Raw genomic sequence first — 15,738 nt, forward strand, 5'->3', positions numbered from 1 at the left:
AGAACTTGGTGTAATCGAGTAAACATTAAAGCTCATGTGTTGAATTTTTCTTGTAACAAAGAAAAAAAAAATCTCAAAATAATGGTATTGGTGCAAGAAAACCTACCGTTTTTTGTTGAATACAACTTAATAAAAGGGAAGTAAGGTATTAAAATGACCGAAATAACCCTAAACAAAAGTCATGTGTGAGGCACATGACTTATATTGGATGGAAAACTGAACAGAATTAGGGACATATGACAAATTAATGATTTCAAAAAGTTGGTATGATAAATTGCTTAAAATTTTAGTTTATATGGCAAATTGAAAAATGCGTACAAGTTCATATAACATTTCAAAATTTTTTCCATACAATTATATATATTTTTTAAGTATAAGTAGATATTTATTTGTATGTTATGTAATAAATTTAATTAAAATTAGAAAAACCGCCCAGCCTAGGATATCAGGCATTAAACCCTTAAAATTTTCTTTCATCATCACATTGAGTGGCATCACCGTTTGGTAAACATTCGCAGGAGCTACTACATAAAAAAATTTATTCATATTTTTCAAAAGTTTGTTTGTACAAATGAATCATGATAAAAATAAATAAATAAAAAAACCAGCTACTTTTATTATATTTCTTGTAAGATTTTGTAAATTTGGGTCGACACGCTACGCGAGCTTGAAGGGTAAAATGATAATTTTGCAGCGCACTGCCTCGACCTTGGCGCGCTTGCTTCTCTTCTCCCAGTCACGTGGCGCCGTTCCATTCAGACCCCACAAAAAGCCCGCGAAATCTTTTCAAACGACACGTCGGTAACGCACTCGAACCCGCATCAGCACAACACGCCCATACAATCAACGATACGTGGCACGCATCCAACGGACTGTTTCTTAGTCATCAAACACTCAAAGTAACAGTACAACTTTGCAACCATACGACAGCAATATACGCGCTACGTGTCTCGGACACTGAGTCTACGGCAATGTTTGGTAATTAATAATTTAATTGTATTGTAAACGACATGGGCCGGAAATGGTGGAGGTAACAAAACGCCGAAAGGGAATGTCGTTGGGAGGAAATATCGATTGATTTAGTAAGTATGAACGGATGGTATATTTTCGTTGCTTGCGAAACCAAAACCAACCAAAAGAAGGGTGGTCACTATCTACAGCTGCATGCTTTGCGTGACACAATTGGTGCTTAGGTGTTTGCCTATGTTGGGTTGGAATCTGGATACAAGAATTAGTTCCAACTTATCACCCAATTAGATTAGACTTGTAGTCGTTATCCGGAGAAAAATTGGTAAAGTGGCGTGATTCTTGTCGCTAGGCAGTGTTCTTAGTTTATGTTTGATTTGACTTTTAGTTTTTGTGTGCTGATTTATGCAACAAAACAATGATAATAGCGTGCATAGTTTAGTTAAAAGATGGAATGTGTTCAAACTTGATGAATAATAATGCACATAGAAAAGATCTCACACCCTAAGCCTCCGACCTATGACTTTTGGCTTTTGAGTTGGCGGCAATCCTACCGTTCCTTCCCCCTTGTTTTTCTCTCATTTCTTGTTTTCCAAGTTTCATTTGGCTTGCAATGGAAGCGTTGTGGTACGTTGTTTTTTGTTCTTTGGTCTTAGGACTATGGCTTTTATTTTGGTGGGTCGATTTGTTTCAATCATAGGCTGTCTTCTTTGTAATAATATCACAATTTGTTGTGTTTTATAGTCTCGCTAGAGCCGATGGATATTTATCTTGTTATGCTGATTTGCATCCGATATGTATTAATGACCAATGTTATTTTAGTGTTTTTTTTTTAGTCAAAGTTATTTTAGTGTTTGAACTTGATATTTTATCTCTTGTTGGTTGCGATTCTCTTCAAATCATGCCGATTTTGCTTTATGTTTGTCTTAGAAGCTTACTGATCACTTGAGAAAGTGTATCCATATTTAACGTCATATTTGTTCTTCAATGCATGCCTCTTCCAGTTGGGTTGAAGAACCTGTTATCTTCTAATGGTGGGTTTATTGCACCGGACGATCTTGGACTGCACTAGATTTATGGACTAAGCTGGACTGGCTTAGACTACAATAAGCTGGACTGATTTAGTGAAGCGTTTAGTGCAGTGTCGGACTAAAAAACAGAATAATAAAAATAACAAAAAAATAATCTTTATTTTTCTTTCCATTTTTTGGAACTCTCTATCTGTCTTTTTTTACCCTTTCTTTTTTCTTATTATTCCCCTAAGTTAGTCAAAGTGCACAAATTGATAAGCACAAAATGAAGACATGCCTCACTTTCAGTTCTCAATTCCTTATTTTTTTTTCTTCCCAAATTTCCAATTTCCACCAAAAACCCAAATGACTGCTCCTTCCAATTTCGTCGGCGGCCATGGTGAGTTTTCCCATCCGACAACCTATCTCTTTTCCTTTGTTTTCCCGTCTAAATCCATCTCGCCAAATCCCTCTCTCTCCTAATTTCGTCGGCGGCCATGGCGAGTTTTCTTGTCTGGGTGGTTCTATTTTAGGGGGTTATGGGTCGTAATCAGATTCTGGGTGGTTCTGCACTCCCTCGCGATGCAAGCATGTGGTGGTGGGTCGAGGGGTTCTAGGAAGACAAGAGGCAATGACATAGTCATAACTAATACTAAGGTTTCAGTCATGACTAGCTAGTGACGCCTAGGGAAGTTCGGAGTTGAGGCGAGTTCGACCTAGCGACATTTAAGTTAGTCCTTTGCTACGCCAAACACAAGATTACACAGATTGTTAGTCCAGTATTGTCCAGTGAATACTAACGATATCAAACAAACGTCCCCTAAAGTTGTATTGCTTGAGTTTTGCATTATCTTCTTTTTGTCTCAATAATATTGTATTTAATTTAAATACAATAAAATAAAATAATAGAGTTTAGACCCTGGTGTATAATGTCTCATGTAAGGATCCTCTTCGGATTCCTTCCACCTAATCCTTCTCATCGAACAATTCGAAACCTTGAAATTTGATCAAACGGCTAAAGTTATTATAACTTTTAGAGTGAGCCCGTATTTATAGTCGTTTGATCAAATTTTAAAAATCCAGATTGTTTGATAAGGAGAATTAGGTGGAAAGGATTCAGAGAGGATCCCTTTCCTAATGTCTCATCATAAAACTATCACACTCAGCACATAGAATTAATTATTCTCTAACAAAATATCTATTTTATTCCGTTGAAAAGATTTTTTTGTTTTTTGTTTTGTTTTTTTTTTTTAAGAGAGACAATCGGTGGTAAGTTATGATACTTCATTTCTTTCGGGTTTGGAAAGGTTATGGGGAATTTCACCCTACCTATAATCACAATCAAACAAATTCATCAGCTTTGAACATCGAACCCGAAACCTCCCACATTATTTTTATTTATTGGGAGGAATGTTAATTTTGACGTCATATGGAAGCAAAGAAGGTGGAGAACCAAATAGTCTCTCTTCTCAGTTCCCAACTGTAAGCACTAGCATGCACTTGACACATAAGTACAAATAGACAGCCTCTCAAATCCAGGTTGTTAAATCTACCTTTCCAATTTTAAATTCTAATCAGCTCCGAGAATTGTCGTTTATGAAAAACATCCACTTTGCTTATTTGTGATAGTGAAAGAGAAACGATAAATAAATGGTTGGACATATTAAAATAGCACTGTGCAAAAGCGGTCCTAATAAATATTTTATATTAAGGGAAATATAAGTTCGATTAAATCACACAATGAGTAATTTAATTTAGTATCGTATTCGTCGTTTTGATGTATTTTTTGATCTAAGATCAAAATACGACACTACGTCATGTTGTACTTCGGCTGCATGAGAATAGAATTCGGTTGTCATCATTGTGTGATAGAATGTATATATATAAATAATACACACACACATATATATATACAATTCGGTTGTCATCATTGTGTGATAGAATATATATAGGCCTTTTAAGAAACGCGATTTCTATTTACTTTTTTTAAATGAAGATTAGTTGTAAGATCTATTTTACATTGAATTTTAACGACTCAAACCGTTTATTTTGTAAGTTTTGATTTGTAGATTATCTATGCAAAAATTCAATTCAATCTAAAACTATTTGACCATTTAATTATCATGATAAAATTTTAATGTTTCTTAACACATAGTGTTTGTCAATTTCGAACTCAATTAGATGCCTCAAATATTTTCAATTTTGTTAATATTTTGTAAGGATGATTTATGAAGTGCAACTTGAAAAATAGACGGTTCAGGTAAATTCGATGTGGCGTGAACCCCACTATTGATCTCCATTTAAAAAAAAAAACACAAAATAGGAATCTATTCTGTTAAAAATCTGTATATATATATATGTGTGTGTGTGTGTGTGTTGGGGTCCTAATAACTAATTTAAGACCAAATTAAAAAAGAATGATTTCAAATATTGATGTGAATATTCATAAAAGCTATTTTTTTTTCCTAGTCCAAATCCAGAACTTCCTATTTGATTACTCTTTGAAAAGAGGATCGTGAAGGCAAAAAGGTATCATGGAGTGCCCCACTGCCATATGTTAAGCTCCACTATATTCCATTCCACATATGTCTAGCATCATCTTTTCCTCCTTTCTAAATCATAGGCTACTGTGCCGCCGTGAACGTCGGCTAATTGACCTGAGCAGATGTACTTTCCTTATGCTTGGAGTCCGATATCTATTTGTGCAGTTCACATTATATTAAAATACAATTTTATTGGTATCAGAAATTTAAGAAAAAAAATACAGGTTACTCTCTTCGCCCATTGTATGAATTATTAATAAAATTTAGGTTTTTTTTAGCTAAAAGGTGTTTGAGATTGACATAACTCTTCATTTGATCCTTGAGATGTGGAAATCATAGAAGTAGTCTCAGAGACCACTTTTATTGATTTCAAATTTGAGGGACCAAGTAAGGAATTATTAATAAAATGTAGATTTTTTAGATAATAAGTGTCTGAGATTGACATAACTCCTCACCTTGGTGCTTGAGATGTGAGATGTGAAACCAATAGAAGTAGTCTTTGAGTTTGTCTACCATAAATCATTTTGGGCATTCCGTGAGAAATTCTGTTAAATGAGGACCAAAATGACAAAAATACTTTTAATTTAGTAAACAATAGGCCAAAATAATTCAACAAGAATTGAGGGTATTTTTGTAATTTTATCTTTATTTAATAGAGATTTTTCACAAAAGAATCAAAATGATTAATGATGGACAAACTTAGGACTACTTCTATCGATTTCAAATTTGATGGACCAAGTAAGGAGTTTATACCAATTTTAGGGACTATTTAAACGAAAAAGCCCACAATTATTAATATATCAATCCTCTAATTTGACCACAAAAGAAAAAGAATGCTGATCTGATTAAGAGAAATGAAAATTAATACTTTGGAGCCTTAGCTTAAATCTAGCTTCAGGGAGATTGACCTGTAAATTGGGCAGACTTTGGCACCCAGGCCCATTTCACAATCTGTATGAATTACTGAACCGAAAAAGGCCCGTTTAGACCATTTCTGTTAGAATTATATATGCTAGTAAGCTCTTTTGCTAGAAGTATTTTTATTATAAAACCATGTAAGGTTTCGTTACACATCCTAGTGTCTCCTAAACTTATAGTGCTTTCCTGCAGAGGCACGTGCTTCCCCAAAAAGCACTTCTACCCAAATACGAGTAAAAATTGAAAAGAATGATAGAATAATATTAGTAAGATACTATCATTGTTGTTCACTCTGCATCGAAAGAAATATAAGCAGCCAATTACAAACATCATTAATCGATGAAAGAAAAACTCACGACAACATTGTCATTGTTAAACATCAGGATACTTGCAAAGTTACAATGCTCATCCAAACCATCACCATTACATTCTGAACTCTTGTTACGATATGAAAACGCAAAATAAATAAATAAATAAAAAGGCGGGTGGTCGGTCAAAATAATGGCTCTTCAGACAAAGGAAAAGAGGATGTACTACTGTACATGGTATGTGAAAAATAGTTGGGGAATTCCCCGCACTATAATTCCTTTTGATCAAGCAATAAACATCTGCTTGCCTTGGTTAGTGGTGACCCCGTCGCAGGATGGACAGTAATCCTCCCGATGATTTGTGTCGTTCCTCTCCATCACCAACCTGTTCCAAAAAGTTAGTTTAGTCCGTTAATTTGCTCGTATTATTAATGACATACGTGCTTTGTCAAGTAACTGCAACCAGAATTTATACCTCTTTGGCTAATGCCTGCAAAATTTCTATGATTTCCAAGAAATCAGGTCTTGATTTTGGATCTTGTTGCCAGCATTTCTCGAGCAGCTCAGCAAGCTTGGGAGGAGTGTTCTTTGGGATGGTCGGCCGTAAGCCCTGGAAAGATGGTAAGCAAACTTATACACGGTCCATCGTTTGGATTCAAGATGTATCACTCAATGATTTTTCATTTTTCTCCCTAGGAAACAAAATTGTTGAATGATGATGTACCTTTTGAACAACTCCAACGGCTGCTTGTAACGGGGTCAAGTATTCATATGGAAGCTGTCGATGAAACAGAAGAAATCTTAAAACAGTAGCAATGGTGGGCAAAAACATGATAAAAATAAAATTCCCATCGCCAAGCATACCTTTCCGGTCAGCAACTCCCATAACACAACTCCAAAGCTAAAAACATCAGCCTTGTGATCATATGGCTTGTGTTCTATAACCTTCAATGCAAAAGAACTGTTGTAAGGAAATGACAAGATGAAAGACCAATTAGAATTCATGTAATAGGAAGGACATGGACAGAGATTCATGACGGAAATTAGGTAGCGAATAACCATTTTCTTAAATGTTGCTTTCACTTTCAAGCACACTTCTAAAACAAAAAATTGAAAATAATAATAATAATATTATTATGTTATAGTAAATGTGAGAATTAGGAAGGACATTTGGAGCTGCAAAGAGAGCTGTGACCATGTGAAACCCTCAGGCACAACCCAAAATAGTCTAATACTCTATGCTGACTAATTAGGAAGGTTTACCGCATAGATGATGATGAAGCACTTAGTTTATTTATTTTAATAGTACGGGAAAACCTAAGTTACCTAACTATGCGGGTCTAATATAATCTCTCTCTCTCTCTCTCTCTCTCTCTCTCTCTCTATATATATATATATATATATCTCTCTCTCTCTCTGTGCATTTGTATTTGTGTAAAACTAAATGATGAAGTGAATGAAAACAATTTCAGAGAACTTTCAAGGTGGAAGTACAGACCTCTGGAGCCATCCACCTATATGTCCCAGTTTCTGCTGTCATTACTCCAGATTGAGATATCACTCTAGCAACCCCGAAATCAGCAACCTTAACGACCTGTAAAGTGATGCATATATCAGAAAAGGTTTAGAAATGGTAAGTTATTGATCTCTAAAAGTATTAGCAGCTAAACTAGACGCAGAATTACTTTGCTGACTTGATTAAAGTATCACGGGGGTCTCTTACTTCATTTTCATCCATCAAGAGATTGGCCGCTTTCAAATCCCTGTGGATTATGTTATTCTGATGCAAGTAGGTCATTCCCTTGGAAACATCGATTGCTACCTTGAGCAAGGATGGGAGCTTAAAAACACCCTTTTGTTTATGCAAGTAGTCATACACACTTCCACCAGACATATATTCTGTCATACGACGAAAATAAATCTTAAAAAAAGGAACTAATAACTACCATTATTTGAAATATCAAGGCATCAAGTAAGGTTTTAATGTACATTACCAAACAGCAATGATAAAGTCATTGTAATTTACCTGTTACAATGCACAAGCTTGGAGGCTTGGTACATGCACCAATGAATTGGACAACATTCTTGTGTCGAACTTTCCTACAAGTTTCAGAAATTTTTTGTCAAACTAGGAGAAAAAAAAACGTAGTGTAAAAAAATTATAGTAGATTTCAACCACTTCCTCGTTTTCTTGAACAAGAAAGAAAACCGTTCAGTAGCTAACAAACATTTAAAGGAACGTTACATAACAAACACAAACATTTGAAAGAACGTTGAGTTGAGGCGTCAAATCAAATTAACGTAAAATATTTAAAAGACCAACTGGGAATGCAGTCCTTATGATTCCTGACAAACCCCTATTCATGTCCCTTAAACATACCATCTTCACTTTTTTTAACTGCCATCACAAGAAAATGCTGATAAAAATGATTTCTCTTGGAAATTTACACTGGAATTTGCCAGCCTAGTATCTCCCTGGCGAGCCAAAGCCCTATATACAGCTCTCATGGCTATTGATTCTGGGCAAAGTCAGATTAAATAAAAATGGTGCACATGTAGGTTAATATAAATTGATATACCTCATAATATAAACTTCCTGGGCAAAATCTTTCTGCATATCAGAATTTACACACTCAGGCTTGAGGACTTTAATGGCGATTTCTTGGGTACAATATGTACCTTTATATCTGATAAAAGATCCACAGTCAGTCACCACTCAAAAGTGCATGCTTAGCTGGGAGGGAACAGAAAAAGGGAAAAACCGATTCGAACAGTACAAGTATCTTATACTTCAAAACTTACAAATCTCCACAAGACCCAGATGCAACTTTGTTCCCAAACTTCAACTGTCTAGGATCAATTTCCCATACATCAGTCCCATCATTAGGTATTTGCAGATGAACAGGTTCAGTTTTGATCACTACTTGATTATGCTCGCTGCCAGAAGATGATTGATGAGTAGGCGGCCATGGCCTCTGCACATAAACACAAAATTTCAAATGTAATGATGCATTCCTCATGAAATTGCATGTTGACCATGGGAAGGTAAAGGTTAAGGTATAAGGAAAAGATAAGGATGTGCACCTCAACTAACATAAAAATGAAAACAAAAACATTATACCCATGGGACATCACGCATTGTCACCCACCCTACTCAATCCAAAATGAAATTAACAAGTAGAAAAGAATCACCTCAATCTTTAAAACTTCCTTTTGTATTGCGATCTTAAGCTTCTCTGTTTCCTGTTTCAATACCAAGTCAGGCAACTTAGTTTCTCATTGTAAAGAAAATAAATATAAAAAAAATAAAAAACTGCTGTTGGGAGACTGGAAAAGCCTGATGTTATAATACTTCCTCGGTAAAACACTATTGAATCAAAATCATGTTTACCATCTTAAGCAAACGAATGCCTTAATAAAAACTGAGTATTCGAATTGAAATGTCTAAGAATTATGTGTATGTACCTCGTAAGGCCAGCCATCAACAACAAAGACATCCAGGGAGTAACCATCTAATGTGGAAAAAGCATGTGCTTCTTGGATGTTCAGCCCAATCTCCGCAAGCAAGGAAGTCAACTGCCAAATTTGTCATGAGAGAAATGACCATGAAAAATAAGAGGTACCCTAATATATGAGGATATAATGTTCACAGAAAAACTATGTATTTCATGTGCGTGACCCTCATATGGAGGCAACATCAAGTGAAAATATGTGAGTTTTATGTTTTTACAACAGTAACTTGCGACATTTCCTAGCTCAAAATGTGTTTATTGCCATAAGCTTAGCTCACACAAGTCCACACACACACACGAAGGTTCAAAAGATCCTATGAATATTACTTGGTTTTAATTTCATATAAGAAACTGGCAAATACCTGACTGAGTAGTTTAGGCTTGTCGTCTGTTGAGAAAGTAATTTCATGCAATATGGGCCTACATCATTGTCAATCAAAATAAAAACACATCACTATCCATCTGCAAGTGTAGTCACTTTACTTTAAAGAGACATTAGAAAGCATGAGAATATAGTTGATTTACCAGTGGTCAGGTTCTTTTAAAGTCTAAATTCTGAAATATGAAAATTAAAGTTTAGGCATAGATGAGTACACTTAATCTAGCTAGCATGGATGACTGTTAAAATGCAGTGCGTCAAGCCATCAATTAAGTCCATGGCTAACAACAAACTAGCCAATTTGCAACCAATTTGAAGGATAAATAATTCCTAGTGCCTTCCATAAACTAATTTTAAACTAGGAAAGTGAAAATATTGTAGTCAAAACTCATGAACAAAACTGAAACAACTTCAGAAGGAGAGGTGCAGTGAAAATATATTTACTAGAGACAAATAGCTATACCGAGTAAATTGAGTTCTGGCATGTACAGAATGTTCATCATCATGCTCTTCAGATTTATTTGCCTCAAGTGCAAGGGCTTCAAGGTTAGGAGATGAGCCGAATGCTGGAGGAGGATGTATACTGATACTCGAAAAGCCAGCTGGAGTTGTCAGTAATGTTTGAGAATGCAGTAGGATGACAGAAAAAAAAGAAGGTGAACAACTTTTATTCGCAGACTATATGCGTTAAATCTTTGGAGCTGCATTTGAAAATTTGGATACACTATAGGAAACTAAATAAGAGTACCTTAGTCTGCTAGATATGTTAGAACTTTGGGCAGCATCTTTACCCGGAGAATCTGTAGCATCTGCTGTATTCCCATCTGCAACAGAATGAACCTGCGTACAATATTGTGATTCCCAGAATGCACGAGGTCATGCAACAAATTTTAAGAATGAATGATAAAGGGGTATAAATTGCTATAAAATTATGAGGGAAGTTCCAGCAGAAGATGGGACTTAAGACTTTGTTTGAATTTTGATTTTTCAATTATTCATTGATCATTTGTTTTCTTAAAATTCTTTGGCTCTAGTGGCAGCAAATTTTCCGCCCTCCATGTAAAGAAAACTTGTAGCTCTTATAGAAATAACCTAGTTTCAACGGGCAGCTACTCGCATACCTATTCCGACTGGCCTTGTCTCTCACAACATGACCAAGTTATTAGGTGCGAAGTGCAAACTGCAAACTGCATTGAGAGTAACAATTAATGTGACCCTCAGCTTACAGATCTAATCTAACTTAACGATAACCACTATGAAACTAAGCTGCACGGGGTAGAACCCTTCATACGATTTCTCTAAGGGAAAAAAACATTCTTTGGGATAAAATTAAGGTTGTGGGACAACTCCTTAGCACAACACTAACTTCTTTGAATGTGACATGACAAACATTTACATATGTTAGGTATGCAGTCTCAAAGTGGGGCCAGATCCAAATTCAATTTCTAAACTTAATCAAGAAAAGATCGCAGAAAATCTGTGGTGACAATAACGATGCACCAGCCACAGAAATGATAAGATAAACAGGCTAGCAGTTAAGCATCAATGGCAACCACCAAATCTTATACATCAGAGGCAGCGGTGGGTCAGATATGTAGTCGATCATCTAACCTGTACAAGGCGGACTTCGATCGCTGGTCGATGAGCAGGATCATGAGCCAAATGCAGTAATCTCTTGTGCATAAGCACATCTTCTGCCCTCTCCACATTCACATCTAGTGCGTACCTGCAAATACGCGAGTACAACCAAATGCCTCAACTCATGAAAAAACCGTTTGTGATTCTACAAAACAGTAAACCGCGAGTACTGAAGCGAACTGAAGCGATTACAAGTAGAATAATTTGTTCGAGAATTGCTAAATCTGCTTTATTTACTACTGTTTGGCTCAATAGAAAATTACGCCATAACGTAACAGAAAACGAAAGGAAAATTTCCAGATACCAATTTCCATAACCAAGATTCAGAAACAAAAATTTCAAATAACATATTCAGAATCAACAAAAAATCTTAATAAAAATAATAATTAGAAATTAATTCTAGTGAGAGTAATATATATACATGCATGTATAATATAAATAAATAAATAATTCAAGGAAAATATGAGGATTAAAAGGTACCGAGTGGGGAGGCGATTGAAGTGAGCCCAAAGCTCGTCGTCGAAGCCAGGGCAAATGGCTTCGTCGTTTTTGGAGTCCTTGAGGCGGCGGAGGACCTCATTGTAAACCCCGAGCTTTCTCTGCTGGCGAGACTGAAGCGGAGAAGACGACGCGTCGTTCAGCGCTCTACTCCCGCAGCTCTCGCTGTTGTCCTCCATCACCATTGGCGGCGAACGCGACGGAATTAAGTAAACGGAGGAAGAAAAAATGGCGGAGAGAGAAGGTGAGAGAGAGGAGGATCGTCGGTTGGTTTGTTCGCTTTTTACGTGATACGACGAGCAGCTGGGCTTATATGCGCAGGATTTCAGAGCGAGGGTTCAAACTGAAAAATAAAAAAATAAAATAATAATAAGAGTAAATAAATAATAAATTACCACAAAATGGAAATTAGAAAGTGCGCACCATTGGCGGTGCGAATCATGCCGAGGTGTATCTCTTACCATATCGACGCATGCTGATCCGCTTGTTAATTCTGTTTATTTTATTCTTCGATAATAATAACTTAATTAATTAACATTAGCATTTGCCTATACATTTTATGTGTATGAACATATTTTTTTAGAAAATGAGAAGGAGAGAGGGGGAGAGGAAGAGAGAGAACGTGGGGGGAGTGAGAGATTTTTGTTTTTGGTTTTTTTATTTTTATTTTAAATATTAGAGATATTTTAACATCACCGGTAGGTGAGATTTCAATAAAAAAATAGTAAAATTTGGATTTGTGAAATTACATTATTGCCCATCATTTTTTTTTTGTGTGATAGAAGACTAAGTTGTATTTTCATCCTCTTTTGATTGACAAAGAGGGTTTCATTAATTAATAGAGATGGGCGAAAAATCCATCCACTCCAACCAGCATAACTTAGGGGTATATTCAATTGTGTTATGGGTATATATTCAATTGAAATTGAGAGCGCTTTTAATGAATTTATACATCCATAGATTTTAATGGAATTTAATTTAATTTTAGAAATTTTATGTAAATTTATTAGTGAATTCACTCAAATTCTCAAGAGGAAAATGTGAGATTTTATAATGCTTAAAATACATTGCGAAATTTCTTAAATTTCCTCGAATTCTCTAACTTTTAAAAATTCTTTAAATTCAATTTTTAAATAAATAAAGTTGGAATGTTATAAACATCTTAAATATTGGTTAAATAATCTAGATTCTCAGAAAATCACTTAAAATTTTAATTGAATACTCATGAATTTGTAAAAAGAACTAAATCTCTAAAAATCACAATTGAATACACCCTTCTTAATAACAAATTAGACTAGATTATGATTTGGATTCATTACATTACAAAAGTAATGATGAGATTGATAACTGGTGAAAGTTTTATTCATGGTATACTCAGTGTCTTATCTTTGCTTTTTATATTGACATTTCTTATCACAACGAAGTATTGTATGATATTTCATGTTGTATGGCTTGAACATGTATTTTTTTTTTATCGCGCTTTGCAAAATTGAATTAGTGATCCGACCACAAATTAATTTCGTAATACATTAGGGGTAGTGAATTGGCAATTCTCGTTTAAGCTATATGCACTCCAAACATCAATTTTTGACGTGTTAAAAGAAATCCGTCTTGATTGACGGTGTGATTAACTGTGGGGCATATGTCTAAATTTAATAAATTTCTATGAACCTGTGAGTTGTGACGCCAAAGCCACCTTTTCCTTTGCCAATTAGACGTCTCCGACTTCCCTCCCTCTCCACTCGCATTTCCTCACAATTACCAAAAGCAGACACAAAGTAGCATATTCTGAGGCGCCCACCGATTTGGATAAGCTCATGCCACAAAGACAATTCTACCCCTCACTCACTACTTACTTTTGTATTGGCGTCCCCTTGTGGGCTTGTACGATCAGCATCCCCCGCCAAGAGCTAGGGCCGAAGTTTTGGCTCCTAATTGTTTGGAGGAAGGGTGGACCACAAGACATGCACTAACGGGGTACAGATGTAATTTCAAGTTGAAAATTAGAATTTTTTTTTAACAAATGATATCATCGTAACTAAGAGAAAGGGTAGATTTAGCCTCACAATATGTTAGCAATAATGTGGTTCAAATTCGTCTTTCGCGAGAATCGAACATAAGACCTCTTATTTACAAGTGAAGAAAAATAGTACTAGACTGAAATACTAAATGGCATAAAGCAGTTGGGTTTAAACTTAAAAATTCATAAGAAAAACGTGAGGGGCAGAGGAATAAAGGTAAAAGGGTAAATTGAGAGATATCAGTTTGTTTTGCTCGTTGCTGTGTTGATGCGAGCTTCTGAGGTGGAGAATATTTGTTACATAGTCCAAAAAAAAAAAAAAAAAAAAAAGAAAGAAGGCGCAATTTTTATAAGGTGTAGAACTTGGATTCCATCTCTTACTTTATACTAGGAACCTAAGTCGCCATCTTCAATAATTTTCTTTGGGGATCATATTGCCACATGGCTTAACATGGGCTACTTGATCATACACATTGGACCACATTGGACCACCATTTCCGTCTCTATGTTATCTTTGACATAAAATTTATTGAAAACTTCTTAGTGCGAAATGTTTAAACATGTGACCTATAGAGCAATCTGTTGTGATTTGCCTAAAAGAGTGATGCATCTAGTCTACCAACCAAAGGTTGAGTTGTAATTGGTTGTGAGAATTTTAGATAGGATTTTTATCTGTGTGACATTTCTTATCTTCAACTTCTAATGTCCATAAATAGGGTGGATATTGGCCTATAATTCACACACCCAAAGTGGGCTACACTTGTCCAAGCAATTGCAAACCATGTGGATGACGCCGAAAGATGGTTTACCTTACACCAAGAGTGTAATACCCTGAAAATTTAAAGATATGAATTAGATAATATAATTATGAATATGTGGAGAAAATCGAAAATAAATCGATTTATGGTTATGAAAATAGAATTGGGAATTTTAAAGTTTTATTTATGGAAATTATTATAATTTACGTTGTAAATTTTATCGATACGTGGGAAAAGGAAAAAATGCCCTAGTGGTATAACGTAGATGTACAAGGACATATTTTATTCTCATACATCTTGTAGTATTTCTTAGCATAATTTGATAGAATTCGATTTTATGAGTGTGCAGGCGAAAACCGTTCGTCAAACGAAATTATAACGAATAAAATAGAAGCGAATGAAAGTAAGGGCAAAATAGTCATTTAACCATGATTTGGAAAATTCTGATTTTGGGGTGTTGTGGTGGAAATATGCCACGGGAGTGGCTGACAAAAAAGGAGGGAGGAAGTTGGTTGGGAAAGAAAAAAGGGGAAAAAGGGGAAGAGGAGGACAGAAGAAGGAGGCCCAAGGAAAATGAGAGAAAGGAGAGGAACAAAGGGAATTCACCCAGCCAAACCCGGTCATCCCATGACCTACGGCTCGATTTGGTGGAATTGATGATCTTCGACGCCGTTTTTAGGCAATTTCTCCAGTGATTAGAAGCCACACACCACCTGAAATTGACCTAGCATCCAATCCTCTCCCAATTTCATAAAATAAAAAATAAAAAAAATAAAAAAACCAAGTTAAGTGGGTTAATTTCGGGATAACCCACCACAGGTTTGCGGGGAGTACAACGGAAAATTCCATCATTTATGAAGGTTATCATGTCAACCACCACTACTAATAGACTTCCCTTAACCCCAGGAACAAAGCCCAAGCAATGGTTGGGACGTCGGAGCTTGTTTGAAGTCGAATCAAGAACACCCATTTCTAGGGTTTCCGGTGAGTTTGAGAGAAATTGGAGACTTTCCAAGCCAAATTGGACTTCGCCACATGTATAAAGTTTGCTCTACTCTTTGAGATCTTTATTTCTGTAATTTTTGAGAATTTTTAAAAATAGTTGAATCTTCCAGCGAGCTGGGGTGGTGGCATATGTGGTGGCGCATGGCCAGGGAGCCGACGTTGCCATTTTTCATATAAATTGTG

The 15,738-nt window shown here is 35.7% G+C and overlaps 1 protein-coding gene across 2 annotated transcripts; it reads right to left on the bottom strand.

Annotated features, from left to right (window-relative positions):
• Nucleotides 1-5,777: 5,777 nt before the first annotated feature.
• Nucleotides 5,778-12,111, bottom strand: LOC103946586 (serine/threonine-protein kinase STY46). 2 transcript variants are annotated; one of them, XM_009357311.3, is made up of 16 exons: nucleotides 11,755-12,106; nucleotides 11,248-11,362; nucleotides 10,385-10,476; nucleotides 10,100-10,219; nucleotides 9,620-9,677; nucleotides 9,211-9,321; nucleotides 8,938-8,988; nucleotides 8,548-8,720; nucleotides 8,325-8,432; nucleotides 7,772-7,845; nucleotides 7,469-7,644; nucleotides 7,244-7,339; nucleotides 6,610-6,690; nucleotides 6,470-6,523; nucleotides 6,221-6,355; nucleotides 5,778-6,130 (listed from the first exon to the last, which is right to left on the bottom strand). In XM_009357311.3, the coding sequence occupies exons 1-16, from the start codon at nucleotides 11,955-11,957 to the stop codon at nucleotides 6,059-6,061; spliced, it is 1,719 nt and encodes a 572-aa protein (XP_009355586.2). In that variant the 5' UTR covers nucleotides 11,958-12,106; the 3' UTR covers nucleotides 5,778-6,058. The 2 variants fall into 2 exon arrangements, 1 of the variants encoding a protein (XP_009355586.2); XR_001953147.2 differs by lacking the exon at nucleotides 5,778-6,130 and having other exon boundaries at nucleotides 6,267-6,355; nucleotides 6,610-6,706; nucleotides 11,755-12,111.
• Between the last annotated feature and the right edge of the window lie 3,627 nt (nucleotides 12,112-15,738).

This window comes from the organism of the source record quoted next, unplaced genomic scaffold (genome assembly GCF_019419815.1).
Source record: "Pyrus x bretschneideri cultivar Hongxiangsu unplaced genomic scaffold, Pyrus_bretschneideri_v1 Contig10, whole genome shotgun sequence".
Lineage (NCBI taxonomy): Eukaryota > Viridiplantae > Streptophyta > Magnoliopsida > Rosales > Rosaceae > Pyrus > Pyrus x bretschneideri.